Source organism: Dama dama, chromosome 17, assembly GCF_033118175.1.
Source record: "Dama dama isolate Ldn47 chromosome 17, ASM3311817v1, whole genome shotgun sequence".
In the NCBI taxonomy this organism is placed as follows: Eukaryota; Metazoa; Chordata; class Mammalia; order Artiodactyla; family Cervidae; genus Dama; species Dama dama.
Genome location: NC_083697.1, coordinates 36,938,769 through 36,959,443, shown reverse-complemented (window position 1 = coordinate 36,959,443; position 20,675 = coordinate 36,938,769). Strand labels below are relative to the sequence as shown.

At 39.1% G+C, this 20,675-nt stretch overlaps 1 protein-coding gene across 1 annotated transcript in view; it reads left to right on the top strand.

The window, feature by feature from the left end:
• GRID2 (glutamate ionotropic receptor delta type subunit 2) overlaps window positions 1-20,333 on the top strand; it is a 1,497,839-nt gene extending 1,477,506 nt beyond the window's left edge. Inside the window, exons 15-16 of the mRNA XM_061164751.1 lie at window positions 16,920-17,160; window positions 19,850-20,333. Of these exons, the coding sequence (XP_061020734.1) occupies window positions 16,920-17,160; window positions 19,850-20,272 (664 nt within the window). The 3' untranslated portion in view covers window positions 20,273-20,333. The remainder of the gene's footprint in view (window positions 1-16,919; window positions 17,161-19,849) is intronic.
• Window positions 20,334-20,675: the final 342 nt, after the last annotated feature.

Below are 20,675 nucleotides of genomic sequence, written 5' to 3'. Positions count from 1 at the left end.
TCTTTAACTTCTCTTTGATCACCAATTATGTATTATGTCTATGCTTTTCACACACCTGCATATTTGCAAATAGTTTTGGAGTTAGAATTCATATCATCCACTTATTTGTGCCCACTGAAACACCTAATGTATTGGTATCCTCAATTTGTTATAGGGATCTTTTCCGTAAATAAAAGTAATAAGACCAGCATGGGGTGGGAGGAGATGACAGGAGAGACTGAATAGTTACCACTGATCTCAAGGGGATGCTGGAACTCATTGCCATAATTTATTAGGTATACTCTCAGGATATTGTTTTCCCCCCTTCCCATCTGCATGTTTACAGGCAGCCTTTGCCCAGAGCTGAAAGAAAATTGAATCCAAATATTGACAAGAAAATTCAGAAATGTAGGAACTCTGCCCTGTGACCTTAGGTAATGATGAGTGACAAGAATAGGTAACATCCGCACTCCTCTTTCTTCTGCACTCTACCTGAGATGCTGATCCCAAAACCAGCTTATCTTGTTCATGCATCTTAGACTAATTCTCATGTATGAAAAGTCCTGGGGGATCTGTAAACCACCACTGAGACTCACTGAGAGGTAGCTTGGTATTTAATGTAACAAGAACTCTGGAAGCATTTCTTAGATCTTAATTTCATCTGATTCATGTTGCAGGTCATGCCTCACTGTGAGAACTGGAGACAAATGCTCTGTTTCTGTTATGAGTCCAGGAAAATCACTTCAAAGCACCGTTCCTTTAGCCTTATAGAGTGTAGCCTCTCCTAGAATGTAAGCCAACAAGGGTGTAAATAACCACGGAGTGGATCTGTTCCTCACAGTACCCTTGTTGCCATGGTAGTGTGCCTCTTCATTGTGTGTGGAATGCCATTACTTCCAGTGAACTATATAGCTTGAGTTTTAGCTTGGTGATCCCTTTATCATAGGGTTTTATCCTGTTTACTCACTTAGAAATGAATAGACACAGCATAGAATCCAGTATTGGTAAAGAATCTTCACAATGTGCCAATATTCTAATGAATTTAGTTGCTGGAAAATATAACTGGCTACCCAAACAAGGGGAAATTGTACCCCATGATCATTCATCAAGAATCTTAGAAATATTTCACATCCTCACTTATCTAGGTTGTTTTCATTTCTAATTGGATATAGAATAGATATGAAAGGTTGATTATGTCAGGTTTGGGGTAGGGAAATAGCAGGCTTTGCAAATGCTTCCATTTTGTATGTTACATACACATGGTGTTACAAAACCTCTCTCTGCCTGAAGAGACCAGCCACACAGTCCCTCTCACAATTGTTATCAGAATTGAATGACACTCGATTTTTATCAAGCCTCTTCCCTGAGTTATTGAAGCCTCCCATAATATCATTAAGTGAGTAAACATTGTCGCACATAAAGCTCTTGCTATTATGGAAAATAACAAGCAGCTCTCATGAGCTTGCACGGGGGAGCTGTGGGTGTCCACCTCCCTTTCACAGCAGCAGCATATACACCCCATTTCATTTTATCTAGACACCTAGACTTGTGGAAAGATAGACTTTATATCTATTGGCAAATTTTCTTTCTTAATAACTGCTGAAAACTTCACTCCAGTAAGCAGTTAGTCCTGCTGGTTGGAGAAAATAGATACATTATCTGAGGTAATAGATAAGTCTCATTAAGAAGATGGAATAGACTAATTCCCAGCATATCTCCCATGCGTGGGAAAACTAAATTGTGAAATAGAGCAGTAACACATCAATTATCCTTTCTGCACAGAATTAGAGTCTCACTGCTACATAGCATATTATGTAATTTTTTTATAAATTACCATTTACATCAGAGTATCTCTGCTGCCTCATAAGAAAAAAAAAGACAGCAGTCATCTATTCAAATAAGACTTATCCTAAAACTACTTAAGGAATCCAAGTATTCTTTAAATCCAAGTATTTAAAATGTACGTTCTTATTTATTATCATGTGCCCAAAGAGTGAGTATTTAGTGTTAGCCTAAAAACAAATGCCACACATCTGACCATATTACACTTTGGAAGAAAATTGGCTACCACCAACTAAAGTAAAGCTAGCTATTAGGATTCACAATAAAGGTTTTGGAGATCCTGTGTTGAATAATGATCTATAGTCAGTTTTAGGTAATCTCTCAGTTTTTTTCAGTTTTGTCATAACAGATGATCATATGTGAATTACTTCAAACAGTTTCACTTCTTGAGCAGTTTAAATATCTCCCTTGCACTTGTTTACACTATTTTTATTTGCAAATATTTTTATATGGATATAACCCCCCCAGACACAGAAATTTCACATGATAAGAGTTACATGAATAGAGGTTTATAAATAAAAACTTTATTTAATAAAGTAAATGATTGAGGACTTATTTGTTTTAATTTGTGAGCTGTGTAATAAAAACAAAGTAATGTCAGTAGAAACATCCTGCAAATTATAAAGTGATATTTTAAGGAAGAAAGGTATTTGTATGTAAGATGTTTTAAAACATCTTCAATATTGATAGGGAGAGAAGGAGCAGCATAAATTCTGCAGGTTCTGAGACTGAGACCAGTTTGATCCCAAACATGATTCAGAAGGAAAAAGGGCAGAAGTTCCAGAACTAGAAGAGCAACTGAATAAGCAAGTTGTTCTTAAGTGACAGCCATAGTCTGAAACAGAACACTTGCTACTGTGCCGTGTTTCACAATCCATGTGTGTTAGTCTGCCCAGGCTGCTATAACAAAGTACCACAAACTGGGTGGCTTGATCAGCAGAAGCTTGTTTTTCATGGTTCTGAAGGCTACAAGTCCCAGATCAAGGTACCTTTAAGGTAGGTTTCATTATGAGGCCTCCTAGACAACACTGACCCAAAAGGCTGTCCCTATAGTGCCCATCATTCCAAAACTAAGGTTTGCTGACCTGTTTTCACGGTGTCTTTCACCACGCTGCCCTTGGGGAACACATAATCACGCACAGCTCAATCATACAGTAGTGTAATTGCAGATAATCATCCAAGAAACAGTTTGGGCTTTTATTTTTCCCCCATTTATAGAAATATAGCATGTTCAGGCTCCTGATAGAAAAAGTTAGAAAGTAGAATTCACTTTCTAAAATGTTTAAAATGGAGAGCCTCATTATTTTTCTGTGGTTCTAGTCTTTTGAGAAAACTTTATGTTACATGACTATCTTAATGCTCTCAACTTTAAAAAATTGAAGCAATTTCCAGGAGAGCTGGAATAATGCTAAATATAACACAATACACCTATAAAGGTTGAATAATTTTTAATCCTTTAAACTTTCCTTCTATGAAAATATGAGTAAAATGTAGTAAAATTATTTTTTTAAGTTGTACTTTTATCAATGATCTAATTCTTGGCTGAGAATTTTATATACTGAATTTCTCCACCAACTTTAATACAAATATACCTTGAGGATTTTTAAGTATATGTCAATATACAATCTCTAAGTTAAGCATCATAAAAGAACTAGCGCGGGTAGCCATTCTCTTCTCCAAGAGATCTTCCCAACACAGGAACTGAACCCAGGTCTCCTGCATTGCAGGCATATTCTTTACCATCTGAGCTACCAAGGAAGTGCCAGTTATTAAAGTACCTACTACTAACACAGGTCTTAGAAAAACAACTTACTTCCATATGTTTAAGTTGTTATTCAACTTACAAAAACTTCAATGTTTATGAAAATATTCGTGAAAATGTTTGCTCGTTCAAAAGTTTCCTTTTCCATCATCTTCTGTCTCCTAGGCTATGCCAAAGAAACATATCACAGCTTTATCCTTTTATACACAATGCAAATATCAAGATCCCACTTAATTTAAGGTTTAGTTGTCAGACTCAAAGACATGAAAATATTCATGAAATGTATACAATACACTAAGCAAAATAAGTTTGACTTTATGACCCTTTTTCATAAACAGGCATCTGAAAGGTCTGGATGAGAAGATTTTTTATTGCCTGAAGACGGACTGTAAGCCGAGATGATCACTGCCAGTTTCTCACTGCAGAATGAAAGAATTTTTCCCCTTTACCCTATAACCTAAATATCACATTGAGCTTAAGGATGATGCTGACATTTTAAAAGATCACCCAAAGTGTTCTCTTTCCAATTGCAATTATGCCCTCTATCTCAGTGAGAGCCATTGTCAGGGGTCTTTTCAGCTCTCCAACGTCTTTCTGGCTTGCTTTCATTATCCTGATTATCTATTCATTTGCCGCCCAGCACTCCTTTTATGAAAGATCATGTCTGCCATTTCTGTAATGAGTGCTTGACTTTTACTGCCAGCATAAACACATAAAATATATAATAATTAAAGTTCACTAGTCACCAAAGTCTTGAGATCCATCATGTTACTAATTTGATTTTTCAAGTAATTGCTTCTCTGTGAACAAGACTGATTTTGCCCCCTTAGACGGTGCAAGACTTGGGGTGGGAGGAGATGACTCTACCTAGAGAAAGCGATTTTAATGAGCACCATATATGTCAACTTTAAGGTTCATCTTCAACCAAATAGCATGTCTATAAAATATGATGATTCTTGGCCACAACAAAAATCTCATCAGTGTTGGAACATAAAATTATTTTAAGTGTTAAAGCTTAAAATGCACAGTTTTCAAAACAGTTAAATATTATTCAATAAGTATTATACCTTTGGTAGGCTATTGTTTAAGGAAAATTTTCAATGCATTAATGACCACAGAAGTTTGCCTAACATAAATAGAAACTTCACAACATGTTGACTTACACTGAGTAAGGACTTACTTATTTTGAACACACTGCCTCGTTTTGATAACATTGGCAAAATCCCTGAAGTGCCTCATGATAATGAATTCATCTGACGTTTATTCTAATCACAGAGAGATTAATGAACTCATGTGATATTCATGGAGCTCTCTTGGGACAACAGGATGTGTTACACAAACTGTAATGTTTGTTAATGGATACAATGGAATACATGTTATCCAAGGCTCTTGAGTAGTCAAATCCTCAGCTAATAAAGTGCCCGGAAATCAAGAGACAGCTCCCAATTATACAGGTTTTCTTTAGGGATGCCAGAAATCTTGACGGCAAATTCAAAAACCACACAGAAGTCAGAAGACCCGAGTTTGAGAGCTGGCTGCATCACTTACCAGCCCTGCAACCTTAGGAAATTTTCTTCACCTCTTAGTCTCAATCTCCTCAGTTTTAAAATGAGAACTTAATAACATCAGACTTCTTAAGGCCTTAGAAAGAATAAGGAGTAAGGCGGGGGGAGGGATCAATCAATCATTCAATCAGTCACTATAATTCCTCCCTCACAAAGTTATTTTAAGTAAATCAAATGAAAGGCAATGTTTTTGCTAAGTGCTTTATAAACTTTGCAGCCTTGTGCATGCATTTATTATTGTTGTTCCTTTGGAAAATAGGCCTTCTGGATGAATTCACACTTTATTTCCCATACAGAGAAATGGATGACTTAGTTACTACATAAGGACATTGAACACTGCTTTCTTAATAAGAAAACCAGATCTGACCAATTAAAGATTTTATCAAGTTACATTCTTCAAATTAGAAAGTGAGATAACAGGTTTGAACCAAGACAGGAAACTTCTCTTTTTATGCAGGTCTCGGCTATGCGCCCAAGTCTTCAGCAATAACTGAGCTTGTAATTAAATCCAGCCCTGTTGACTCGGCCCTGTGGTGGGGGGTGGGCGGGCCCCTTCACCTCGCTGGGCAGGAGTTCAATGTGATCTCATGGCCCTGAGCCTTTCTGGTCACGCTGTCATTCTCATTCATTGTCTGGAGTAACTCTTTACCAACCCTGAAAAAATTCTAATTAGTTTACAGTATTTCTAGTCATGAATAATTAAAAAGCATTTTTATATCTTTTGATTAAAAGACACAACACCTTTTCTGCCTCATTCAATTGTCTTTCCCATTCTTAGTCAATCATGGTCACTTCCCTGGTATTTCTTTTAGTGGTATATCTGTTCATATCTCTTTGACTACAGTTGTTCCAGTTGCCTGGAAGATGAATCAGCAAATGTTGACTCAGTCAACAAATACTACATGATCTTGAATAATTAAGGCAGTCACTCTTGGAACCTGAGTGGTCCCAGTCTCAGGATAAATGTTCAGATGTATGTTTTAGGATAATCAGAAAACCAAGGATATCGAAAATTCACTTGAATTCTTTCTCAACATGGTAGAATACAAAATCAACACATGATAGCTCTGTATTCATTTAAAGACACACATATATTAATAGCAAGCATTATCACTTATTCTCATATGTAAATATACAGTCTAAAGAAATGGAATGAGTCAAAAACTCTGGTTTTAAAATGGACTCTGATGCTTTCTAATGATGTGACTTTGGCCAAACCATTTAAGCCCTCTGAACTTCAACATCTTCATCAGTGAAGTGGAAACTTGTTGACTTCATGGAGTTATTTGCTATGGGGTTTCTAAAGCAGTCAGCAATTAGAACCATCAAGCCAAACCTGTCTTGGGTCTGTTTCTGAAACTACAAAGGCAGAGTTAAGTAGCTGCAATGGAGACTGTGTGGCCCTCAAAGTCTAAAGCATTAACTATCACAACCCTAACACAAAAGTTTTGCTGACCTCTGCTCTGCGTGCATACTCAGTCGTGTCCGACTCTGCAGCCCCGTGGAGCCCACAAGGCTCCTCTGTCCATGGAATTATCCAGGCAAGAACACTGGTGTAGCTTGCCATCTCCTACTGGAGAGGATCGTCCCTACACAGGGATTGAACCCACATCTCTTGTGTCTCCTGAATTGGCAGGTAGATTCTTTACCTCTGGGCCACCTGGGAAGCCCCAACCACTGCTCTGAAAGGGGATAGTAGTGAATTCATTTAAAATGCTGTATTCCCCTCTAGGATTTTAGGCAATCTCAGTGCATTGAATAAGTAACTGGCATTTAATTCAACTAACTGGAAGAACTAGTTAATAAAGTTCAAATTAAACAAAAGAAATCCTGCCAATAGCCTCCTTTAGGCTATTAGTATTACTGAGCTATTAGGTGTTATCAATAAATATTTGTTGTATCTAATACTCCAAACTGACCTTTTAGAGATTTTACTTTTAAAAAAAAATCAACTAATGTCTGATTCACAGGAAGTTGATAGAATTTGTTTTTACAACTCTGATCTTTAAATAGTGATAACAAACATGCCAATCAGAGGGTCACTCCACTTAATCAAATGCTAAATCTGAGTCTTTGATAAGTGTATTGGCTTTGGTCCAAGTTTACCTACATATTTCAAGACCATAACTAAAGAAGCAATGAATGAATGAGGAACCTTTTGAGCTCCCGTTTTTTGAAAATCCTCTGCATGCTATTGTTAATTCTTTCTCAGTATCCAGAGAGAGGAAAACTTTGTGAACACCCAGCAAATGATTGTGTGTGTGTGTGTGTGTGTGTGACTCTTTGGGACCCCATGGACTATGGACTATAGCTTGCCAAGCTCCTCTGTCCATGGGATTTTCCAGGCAAGAAAAGAATACTGGAGTGGGTTGCCATTTCCTACTCCAGAGGATCTTCCTGACCCAGGGATCAAACTCACATCTCTTGCATCTCCTGCATTGGCAGATGGATTCTTTACCACTAGTGCCACCTTTTCCAGGTCAAAACAGATCTACTTGCTGTGTCAAAAAAATACTTTTTTTTTCAGTTATTCCCAAATTTCTTTCTGAGTGATAAATAACATTAACATTACTAAGAGACTCCTAAATCTATTTTTAATTTGGTTACATCAAACTCATAAGTATGTAGCAAATAAATGTTTTGAGATATTAAAAGATATATTTTCATCCTCACCAATCTCTATCTCCGAGTTGCCTCAGTACTTCCAAATTGAGGAAATGCCTGAAGGTATCGATCAAAGAGTTTCTATCATTATGTAGCTAAAATTCCCTTTTACTATGGTGAAATGCCAAGAAAATTTTAGTCCTGGGGTATAAGAAGGATATCCAGGGAATCTGTACCTCTTCTGGCCAGAGGTTTCCAGGAGAGGGAAAGGGAAGGGAAAGGAAATGGGCAAGTGGAGAGACAGACATCTGGTAGATTAAAAGGCACAAGAGTAGAGGACTTGATACTTTCCTTCCCATTAGAGTTTTCTTATTTTTTGTTCAAAACATTCATTTAAAAAATTTTTTTAATTGGAGTATAATTGCTTTACAATATTGTATCAGTTTCTGCTGTCAGTTCAGTTCAATCGCTCAGTCATGTCCGACTCTGCAACCCCATGGACCTTCCTGTCCATCACCAACTCCCGGAGCTTGCTCAAACTCATGTCGGTTGAGTCAGTGATGCCATCCAACCTTCTCATCCTCTGTCATCCCCTCCTCCTCCCACCTTCAATCTTTCCCAGCATCAAGGTCTTTTCTAATGAGTCAGTTCTTCGCATCAGGTGGCCAAAGTACTGGAGCTTCAACTTTAGCATCAGTCCTTCCAGTGAATATTCAGGATTGATTTCCTTTAGGATTGACTGGTTTGATCTCCTTGCATTCCAAGGGACTCAGGAATCTTCTCCCAACACCACAGTTCAAAAGCATCAATTCTTTGGCATTCAGCTTTCTTTATGGTCCAACTCTCACATCCATACATGACTACTGGAAAAACCATAGCTTTGACTAGACGGACCTTTGTTGGCAAAGTAATAGCTCTGCTTTTTAATATGCTGTCTAGGTTTGTCACAGCTGTACAAACATAGCTAGTTTCTGCTGTAGAACAACAGGAATCAGCTACTTATACATATATCCCGTCTGTCTTGAGCATCCCTCCCACCCAGTGTTTCTTAGGGGTGCTCCCTGGGCCCATCAGGTTCTGCACCAACAGAGAAGACCTCAGAAGTTTGAGACGCCAGGGCCACACTGTCGGGAGAAAGCAGAGGAAGTTCCACTTTCATTCCCAGGCCTCCCTTCCTCCCATGTGGGAGAAAAGTTGAGGAAGAGCACATAGACCACCCTTGGGACCCCCAGTGATGACAAGGGGACACTAGAGTAGTGGCTAAAGGACACTAGTCAGGGGCCGGATGAAGAAAAGGGAGAGAGGTTATAGCATGTCAGAGGCTGGGTGAGTAGGGAGGAGGCTGCACGCGCTGGAGAAGCTGAGAAAGACATTAGCCAAGTTCAACAGACTCAACAGGCTTCCCTGGTGGCTCAGTGGCAAAGAATCTGCCCTCAGTGTGGGAAATATGGGTTCAACCCCTGGGTTGGAAAGATCCCCTGGAGAAGGGAATGGCAACCCACTCCAGTACTCTTGCCTGGAGAATCCCATGGACAAAGGGGCCTGGTGGGCTGCAGTCCATGGGGGTCACAAAGAGTTGGACATGACTGAGCATGCACGCACACACACACACACATGACTGAGCGTACATACACACACACACAATGACTGAGCGTACACACACACACACACACACATGACTGAGCGTACACACACACACACACACATGACTGAGCGTACACACACACACACACATGACTGAGTGCACACACACACACACACACACACACACACACACACACCCCCCAAGACTTGATGCCTCGGCTGACTTTAGCAGCAGTCACCAGTCAGTATCTACCGGCTGGGCCTAGCCCCAAGGAATCTCAAAGGAGAGCTGCCAGGGCAGGTCCAAGGACCAGCAAGAGGCCAGCAGCCCCTCACACCAAACACCCACGTAGGCGACATGACGTCATCGCCCATGAACCCTGACGCCATCTTGGAAAAGACCAAAGGAACCGGGCGGAATGGGGAAGATGGAGTAATTCATTCAAGTCAATTGAGCTGAAGCTAGAGACATGTTAAATTATTAGAGCAGATTAAATTTTAACTCCTAGAGCTAATTTTAGTTTGGTTCCCACTGTTCAGCGGGCCCATTCCTCCTGAGGAAAATCAATTACATTCTAGAGAAATGCTGTATTTTTTGTACACCCAAATTGTAGCATGAATAAATTTGCAATCATGCTACAATTATATCATGTGGTTTGAAGGAACACATTGATGAAAATTTTACTCGGAGTCTAACACATCTCTGAACTAGAAGAGATGGGTCTTCTCCAAATAGTTGCGTGTTAGAGGCTGTATAGGGTAGCAGAGGGGAAAGTACTGGGGGACAGACCTGAGTTCTAGCCCCAACTGAACTATTTACTCTGTGTCAGTCAGTAAGAAAATCATTTAATCTCTACAGCAGTGCTTCCCCACAGATGTGTCTTAGAAGATGCACAGAATATTGCTAAAATATCGATCCCTTCAGCCCTCAGGACAGCCAAGGGATGGCCTGCAGTGGCTGGAACCCTGGCATTTTTACCTCTGGCTGCAAAGAGCCTCTGATGACCCTAATATGTAAATTATTTTGTGTGTGTTGAATGTGATGATTTGGGAGTATGACTGTTCTCTCTGGTTCAGTTTCCCCATCCATAGACTGAGTGGTGGGAAGTAGAGAGAATAAATGATGTCTTCAGTCCTTTAGGAGCTTCTCTGGTGTCTCAGACAGTAAAGAATCTGCCCACAGTACGAAGACCCCGGTTCGACCCCTGGTTCGGGGAGATACCCTAGGGAAGGACATAGCAACCTACTCCAGTGTTCTTGCCTGGAGAGTTCCATGGACAGAGGAGCCTGGTGGGCTACAGTCCATGGGGTAGCAAAGAGTCCGACATGACTGAGCCACTAACACTTTCACTTTCAGCCTTTTAATTTAGTAGTTTATACTTCTGTGAACATGACAGGGAAATTCCAATTGCAAAAGAATCACAGAAATTCCTGTGTACATAGCCTAAAAAAAAAAGAAATCCTGCCTTTATTCTTTTTAATTCCCGATTACCCCTAAGTTCTTTCCCAGCAGAAGCAACTAAAAAGTCAGCTGTCCTCTAACCAGTGTCTTTTTTAAAGCTCAGCAGGAATTTAAGAGCCAGAAACCTAGCAAAATTAGAAAGGACACCATAGACTACTACAGTTTTCAAAGGCAAAATCGAAGTTACCTATGCAGGGTTAGAAATTTGCATCTGTCTTTCAGCAACCTGTTCTTTCACAAATATATTAATTTGAAAATCAATTTCTAGAGTAGTGATGAAGGATGTTAAGTGGTCAATAATTAATGCAATTCTCACACACAAATGAGGTTGTTATCTTCAAAGTAAGTAAAAAGCTTTTCAAGATAAATGCCTTCAAACCTGTGGAGTATTTTTTATTTGACTATGAAAGAAGGCTGTTTTCCCTCTCCCTGAAATTTGCACACTTATATCAATAATGCAAGCAGGATTGATCTATTAGCCGTTTTCAAATTCAAGCGAGGTTTTATGGACTTCTGAGATTTTTCTGTTCAATGAGATTACAAATGCTTTCATACTTTTGGACAAAAGAAGGAAATGCAGTATTCTTGTCTGTGGATCATGAATCAGGCACTGACTCATCGGGAATATAATTCTCCATTAAGAAGATGTACCAGAACAGGTTCAGAGAAAGAATGGTTGTCACACATGCTGGCAATAATAATTCTAGCTTTTGAGTTTGGGTAGCCTACTAAGTGCCAAGCAATGAACAAGATGCTTTTGTTTATGGTCTCATTAATTCTCGACATCATAACTCTCCAAAGTCAGCATATCATCACTCTGCAGTAAAATGGCAGGAATTTTCCTGACTACACTCCAAGAAGAGGTTTTACGTATCCAATCATCACAGTCTAAGATCCAACTTTGTTTTCATTCATTTAAGTGTTTACAGCACCAAAAAGTTTATACTTCCACGTTTCAAACCCACAGGTTAACTGTGAGTGGTACTTTGCTCTCTATGAGCAAAGACTGCCATCTTGTGGAAATTTCACATATAACAAGAACAATCATTCCATGGGACTAAACTTTCTCTGCACTGCAGCTGCTGCTGCTAAGTCACTTCAGTCGTGTCCGACTCTGTGCTACCCTATAGACGGCAGCCCACCAGTCTCCCCCGTCCCTGGGATTCTCCAGGCAAGAACACTGGAGTGGGTTGCCATTTCCTTCTCCAATGCATGAAAGTGAAAAGTGAAAGTAAAGTCGCTCAGTCATGTCCAACTCAGCGACCTCATGGACTACAGGCTACCAGGCTCCTCCATCCATGGGATTTTCCAGGCAAGAATACTGGAGTGAGTTGCCATTGCCTTCTCCTCTCTTTGGACTAGAAGTTTGCAACTAGATTTTTGTGTTATTACATACACACACGAAACAGCAGTGTTGCTTATGAATAAATGGCCAATTTCTCCTTTAAGTGTGATTTTTAAGTCTCTTTTAAACATACCAGAGCTTTTGAAGCTTTGAAAAAAAGAATCTTATTAATTGTAAGGACTCATCCCATTATTCTTTAAGGCAGTGCATTAGATTTTGCTAAACTTTCTTTACCTAATCCTTAAATAGTTTTAGTTATATAATAGAAAGGAAAGTGTAGTATAACTATTCTGAGGGAATTTCAAAGATCATTGTATTGTGTGGAAAAAATGTATAGCAGCACTCTGGGCTTAGATAACACTGTTTCTTCAGAGCCCTTGTAATCCGGGTCAGTCTGTGTTCCTGGAATTTGCTGTGAGCTGGTCAGAGCCTGACTGAGGAATTCTATGGCCCAGTTTGTCTGTATATCCCCAAAGACAGGGTCTTCTGCAATGCCTCAGTTACCTGTGCTTTATAAGAACAACCAATAAAGATATCTTTGCGATGTGATGGTACTTGAAGGTGCATAGAGAAGTCTCTTTTCTTTTTTCTTTTACTAGAGTGTGTGTGGAAGTTTAACTTTTTTTTTTTTTTTTTGACTGGCCTGGGTCTTCATTGCCTTGTGCAGGCTTTCTCTAGTTGCAGCATGTGGGCTCTAAGGCACATGGGCTTCAGTAGTTACAGCTCACAGGCCCAAGAGTACTGGGGCTTCAGTACAGTTCTTGGGCTCTAGAGCATTGGCTCAGTAGTTGTGGCTCACATGCTTAGCTGATCTGCAGGATGTATAATCTTCCCAGACCGGGGATCGAACCCATGTTCCCTGTATGGGCAGGCAGATTCATATCCACTGCACCACCAGAGAAGTCCCAGAAGTCTTTTTTTTTTCCCCTCAATAACTCCTTCTACCAGTTTGCTGAAACTAAAAAACTCCTTCCACCAGCTTGCTAAACCTAAAAATTTCTACAGTTTTAAACACATTCTTTAGACTTAGTAAAGGCCCTTTACTCCTATGGGAATAAAAATGGGTGATATAGAATATGTATATCTCAATGATTATTTTTAAAACCAAGTTATTTTCCAGGTGTTGAAATAATAAAGACACATCATAAGTGGTACATGATACCACTAAGAAGAAAGAGTAAGCAATAATCCTTTCCTGAATGAATATGTGAAGGAATGAAAGAATAAATTAGCATGAATTGAGCACTGAAATGATTTCAATGTTGCCCAGAGCATGCTAGCTGAATGTACAGTTGTGGCTTAACATAAATTTTGTACCCAACTCAATGCCTGAAGTGAAATCACTATTTAGATATGTATTGAATAAATAGATGAATCGGTGGAAATGGAATAAATTAGAAAGTAGGATTAATGATAAGAAATGATAAATAGACTCTGGAGGTAGGGTTCATTTACCAAAAACTGTGTTGAACATATTCAATCCATAAATATATGCTTGCTCCATGGGGATAAGGGAGGGAGGCTCAAGAAAGAGGGTAGATATTGTATAGTTATGGCTGATTTGCATTGTTGTGTGGCAGAAACTAACATAACATTGTAAAGCTATTGTCCTCCAACTAAAAATAAATTTTAAAAAATAAAATTAAAAAATTTTAAATTAAATTAAAAATAAGTAAATATATGCCTGCTCCATGTTAGGAAGTATGGAAGATGGTGAGTACATATTCTTGGAGGGGAACAGACATTAATCAAGTAACCACAAATAATTACAAATGATGATAACTGCTGTCTATGAAGGAAAACTCTTCCACTTCCACGGACACTGACCAATATCATGTAGCAGGAATAGAAAGACAGGGAAATTTGGGAGCTCATTTTGTATTCAGATGTGTTCTCATTAAGAAGATGCTGCTGTAGTTTCTTTTCATTTTTACAGGTACCTATAACTTCACATTTAAGAAGAAGTTATTTCTTTTAGTGATGACTGTTTTTTCTTTCAATATATTCAGTAGTGCCCTGACTACCTGGCGTCTTTCGGTAGGCAAATACCTACAGTGTCAGTTTACTAATGGTATCTGAATGATATTCATAGATAAGCCAAGCAAGCAACTTTGAGGATGTGGGTGATGGTGTCTCACAGGCCCACAGAGAGTTGCTCCTATGACTCAAGCAACTATTTCTCAAATGTATTCCTCAAAATTTTAGCTCTAGAGAAAATAAGAAAAGGGGGATGAAAGTCTTTCAAATTTAGGAAATGTTGGAGTAAACAAAATCATACATGTTTTCTTTTCTATAGGTCTTCTCAAAGCCTTTAATAGGCTGCCTTATTTTGGTAAATTTCCAAGAGAGTGTTGCTCAGAGTTGATGACCACAAGACCCTTTTTTTTTTTTTTTGCAGAAACCCTCTAGGGACTAGGGTCCCTTGGAACACGCTTTTGCAAATGACCTTAATCTGGGATGGAGGCTGGAATAAGGGTGAAATAGAATCCATTAACACTCATAATCATTTTAGTAAATTCACATTTACTGCCCCTTTTGAGCAACACTCTGAAGCAACAGAACTTTAGACCCATCAGTTTCATGAGGAAGATGCCCAAGTTGTGAGGGAGGCTCCAATGCAATGTTGATCCCTGAGTGTCAGCAGCGGGCACCAGGGGTGAGGCTGTGGGAAAACCCAAAGGTAGATGACAGAGATGTAAGTCAGAGAAAGACAAATATCATATGATATCACTTATATGCAGAATCTTTAAAAAATAGTACAAATGAACTTATTTACAGAATAAATAGACTCACACACATAGAGAATGAACTTATGGTTATGGGGCAGGAAGGGAGAGATGGATAGTTTGGGAGTTTGGGATTGACATGTACACACTGCTATATTTAAAATAATTAACCAAGAACCTATGGTATAGCACAGGAAATGCTCTCAATATTCTGTAATAACCCAAATGAAAAAAGAATTTGAAAAAGAATAGATACATGTATATGTATATCTGAATCACTTTGCTATATACCTGAAACTAACACAACATTCTTTTGAAGTAACTATACTCCAAAAGAAAATGAAAATTAAGAAATAAAGGCTTAACTCTCCATCATAGCCCTTAGAGCTGGTATTACTCTTGTTTAGCTCTGGTTGAATGTCGATTATCATTAAGCTCATACTTACAGACATGTGGATGACATGAACAGGTTAAAAAGGTGAATGCATCACCGAAAGTGGGTTATTTATTCCATCCAGATTGGCTTAGTACTTCTCTCTAAAGTTTTAAGCAGCCTGTCCTCAGATAATACAAGAACTGGGATAAGAGTACAATATGGGTCCACATATCCTAAGTCTGGGCTTCCCTGTGGCTCAGACGGTAAAGAATCTGCCTGCAATACAGGAGACCTGGGTTCGATCCATGGATTGGGAAGATCCCCTGGAGGAGGGCATGGCAACACACTCCGGTATTCTTGCCTGGAGAATCCTAACTACAAGAATCAGGTTAAATTCTGCTAGATAAAATATGTTCTGTCCTCTTATATTGATAAATATACCTTCATGACCCCTAGGACATCAGGTCTGGGTTTCTAATTCGTGACCAGCTAAGAGTTCCTTGCTGATTCAGTGGCGCAAGGAGTGGACCTCTGGTTCCCCTTCCACCCACACAGGGAGGGGTTTCCCACACAGAGGTGTGTGTGCCTGAGCTTGCACGTTGAACTCTGTCGGCAGCCCCCAAACACCACCGTGGAAACCTGTATGTATCCCTCGCTGTGAGACCTGCTCTCATAATGAGACATGGAAATAGGCCTTTATGGGCCCTGGTGGGGTACTCTGAGCTGCCTGGGCAGGAAATGTCAGGGAACTGCGCAGAGGGGACCCACTCTGGAACGCTCATGACCTTGGCCCTGACTATTCTCACCCTGTGAGAAGGGCCAGAACTAGGCAAGTCTGAGGTAGACCCAAAGAGTATTCAGAATTGAGAGTAAAGCCGCTGTGAAAAATATACATTTTAAAAGCCGCAGTCTTTGCAGCTACGCCCCCACCCCCACCCCAGACTCTGGAAGTGAGTAAAAGAAGAAAAAGGGTATTTCTTATTTGAATTTAACTACTTCTGAAAGCCTCTGGTCAACTTTTCTTCTTGTTCTCCAAGGTAAGATTATTTTGCCTTTGGCATTAAAAGGAAACTAGATCAGTTGTGTGAAAAACCCAAAATGATGTATTTTATCAACTTCAGACTTGTCCCAAGGCTTTCTCTCACACTGTGTTAAATAATAGAAGTCTGTTTAATTGAATTCCTTTGTCTATAGCATATGCTGGGTGACATTATGCCAGCATCTTGCTCTAAGCAGCAAAACGTTCTTCGTAAAAGCATTAAGATCCAGAGCATCTTTCTGGATACAGGGTAGGAACACAGAACTGCAGCAGCTTGAAACCACATAAAAACAGTGCCTCCGAAATGTAATTGCAAAAACACATCACAACAAACCAGGGGGGTGGAGGGGGGGTAATATTTAGGATTCTAAAATGAACTTTAAAAAAAAAAAAAAGAGGGGAGAGGGAAGAATATAAGAATGGAGGGAGGAAAGCATTTCTGGCACAAATCTATCTATAGAATTCAACCCTATAATGTTTTGCATGTCCTAACATTCCACCCACAGGCTAATCTATATGTTTATTTCCCCTTGACAGCCACCATCCTGTAGAGATGAGGTTATTAATGGGTGTATTGTGGACTGAGGCAGTTAACCACGTCTGCAGTAACGCATGATTGTGTGTTTCACCCCAAGGATCCTGGAGCTTCAGCAAAATGGCGACATGGACATTCTGAAGCACAAATGGTGGCCCAAGAACGGTCAGTGTGACCTGTACTCCTCCGTGGACACAAAGCAGAAAGGAGGCGCCCTGGACATCAAGAGCTTTGCAGGGGTTTTTTGTATCCTGGCTGCTGGCATTGTCCTCTCCTGCTTTATAGCCATGCTGGAGACGTGGTGGAACAAGAGGAAAGGCTCCCGGGTTCCATCGAAAGAGGTACTTGCTTGAAAGCTTCAGCACTGTGTTGAGCAAACACGTGGGCTGTGTTTCCAGGGAGGGTCATCACAGGGAAGGGGATGGTGGTTCGGGGTGGGATTTGTCTCTTCTTTCCTTGAAGAATGAAAATAAACGTATGAAATGTAAAAATTGGTAAGATCAATACCAATTTGCATTTTTAAGACATCCCAGATCCATGAAGAGGAAACGATAGCATTTCAAAGACTGACAGTTTCATGAGCCATAGTGGGCCTTGAAATTCTCCCGAATCTTAGGATAGACTAGGTCTATGATTTTTCCAAAGGCTGTGATTTCCTTGACCATTTAACTAAGACACTTATTATTTTATTTCAAGTAGCTGTTTAACTTATAGGTAAATTACTAGTGTCTCTGAGATTCGGCCTAAGAAATGCAGTGTTACAGTAAAATAATTAGTTTTCTCTTCACTGCCAGAGACTGCATCCCTCTGTCTGCATGTAGACCTAGAAAAGTGATCATATGTTTTCAGCTCTTTGATGACTCTAAGCTTAACAAATCCATACCATGGAATCATCTAGAATTCCATTTTTCATCTTTCCTCCTGGATCAGCTTGACTCCAGGGCCATATTAAAATTCTTCCAGAGATTTGAAAGAATAATTTCAGAGTTACATATATCTTTTAAAGTGCCCTGTGCTTTATTTTCATCCAAAAAAAAAAAAAGTGGGATTTGTAAATTTTCAGAGACTATCTGAAGTTAAACTACTTGATTTATTTATCTTACTTCCACTGGATCAAAAGGTGAAAAATAATTTTAATAATGAACTCATATTCACTAAAGCTTCACAAATTGAAATGAAAAAAAAATCTGAATTTGCTGAATAATTTGATTTGCTGGATAGTTTCAAAGAAAGATGGTTTTAAACTTTCTGTAACTAGACCTTGGCAAACTAATGCCTAAGTAAATCCTAAGAGGATCTGCTTTAAGGCACAAATAAAAATGATTCTCATTCGCATGTGAGTTTTTGCATGTTAATATATTCTTTCAAACAGATTGTTTCCTAAAATTTTCTGAGGATTCCTTCCTACCACCTTATATGAAAAATTGATCAGCACCATTTATAAGGAAAAGCTTGGCTCGGCAAAGATAAATTTTAGTTTCCTACCTGTCTGAGTGATCACACATTCTAAATTAGTGGGGTATAAACTAAAAATTAATCAGATTTTTCTGTAGTGTTTTCTTTGTGGAATAAACTTCTGGTATCTCTACTGACACTGATTCAATGCCAAAGACCACATTAATGCAACATTATAGCCGAGACATCATAGTTTCAAAAATCTGAAAATTAAGGACTCCCCAAGCTCCTTATATTTTGAATTACTATACATGATATTAAATTTTGCATTATTATATCTGTTGATGGATGACTACATTATAGTTGCTGTGGGAACCATAAAATTCTATCTTTCAACCCTCTAAAGTCTCAGTGATAATATTGCATCAATGGATATTTTTATTGGATTTTGAAATGAGAAAGGAGAAGGAAAAACAGTGATGCACATCAAAATATTTTTCACTGAGGAGCACTTTAATTGCACAATGAAAAAAATACATCCTCCATTCTAATTCATAGCAGCTAATCCAGATCATATGAACAAATATTTTCTTTTATGATTAATAGATATTTTAAATTTTAATTTATTGGATATAATTAAATCCTCATAAATTTAGTTTATTGAACTTGGCTATAAAGAAGACTGACAAAAAGGACAATTTTCTTTCCTGCCAGTTTTATTTTTCAAATATTGGGCTTTAATGCTCGCTTTTAGTGAAAATTCTAAGGAATTTATGAATTAGTTTCACCTCCAGAAATCTGAGATTTTACTTCCTTTTTCTTCATTAAGCACCTTCTTACTAAGACTCCATTAGGGTAGCTCAAAACGTCTTTGATTTAGAGGCCATTTAGTATTAAGTTGGCCCTAAACTGAAGCTGTCACTCACATGTCATGACTTGAAGGGGTCTCTAAAGCTTCTTTTGCTGACCTCACAATACTGAATCGTTTAGGCACTAGGTAACTTGAGTGTATGAAATCCCTCAATCAGAAACTGATTCTCTTGTGTTGAATGTTGCTCTCTCTAAACAATCTCACATGTTTCTAGCTGAAAGAGAAATAACCCTTTAACAGTCACTAATACTTTAGTGTAAACTAGCATATCAACATAGTATTACTTATTTCCAAGAATGGAAAGTTAAGGTTAGGAGTGAATAGAGGAAAGAAACAAAAGCCAGCTTGGAATGAAACACCCTGAAGAAGGAGGAAGCATGCAAATAGAAGAGGCGGGGGTGGGGGAATGTGTAGCCAAAACCATACATTCTATTTGTATAATTTTGTCTGGGTCTGTCCCTGCTCTTGTAGAAGGCAATCACCCATCTACTACTCCCATATTTGGTAGTTGCATGTGGCATTTGCTCATTTAAGAACTTTCATTGCAAGAAAAAGATAGATAACCTTATCTCAGAATCATATGGGTACCCCCATAAACCTAGCGCAGTGCCTGGCTCATATTAGGTGCTCAATAAATATTTGCTAACGGAATAAACCCCACAGTTCAGTTCATTACCTATCATGTTTGCTGAACTACTTTTTATTTTTTTAACCATGGAAGCTAGTACTGATGAGAACCTTATCTTCTTTTTCTTCATCTCCAGGATGACAAGGAAATTGACCTGGAGCACCTCCATAGACGTGTAAATAGCTTGTGCACAGATGACGACAGCCCCCATAAACAGTTTTCCACCTCGTCAATTGACTTGACCCCTCTGGACATTGACACTTTGCCAACACGACAAGCCCTGGAGCAAATCAGTGATTTCAGGAACACTCATATTACCACAACAACCTTTATCCCAGAGCAGATCCAGACTCTTAGCCGCACACTGTCAGCTAAAGCTGCCTCTGGTTTCGCTTTTGGCAACGTGCCTGAGCACCGAACTGGCCCTTTTAGGCACAGGGCACCTAACGGGGGCTTTTTCAGGAGTCCTATCAAAACAATGTCATCTATTCCTTATCAACCAACTCCTACCCTGGGGCTCAATCTGGGTAACGATCCAGACCGAGGCACTTCCATATGAGAATCCAACAAAATCTCTCCAGTTTCTCTTGTAGGACTCCCTTTGCAAGGAGCAACTGTAAGATTGTGGGACTAACATGGATGTAACTTTTTTTTTAATCAGGATTATTAGTAACAATTCTAGTTCTTTCTCTCTACCTTCTCCCTCTTCTCTCTCCTCCGCTTCTTTCTCTCTCTTCTTCCCTCTCTTTCCAGACATCTCCTTCCACTTTGTTTCATTACTCAATTTGTTCCCCCAGAAGGTAGTATACTAGGATCCTATTAGACTGCTTTTCATATACTGTACTTCAAGAGTAGGAAACACGCACTGAGTATGCTAGGAGTATATGCAGGATTAATTTTACATAAAGGCCTCTTCTGTAACATTTCTCTATTTTTAAAACTATAATTGCAATAACTTCAGT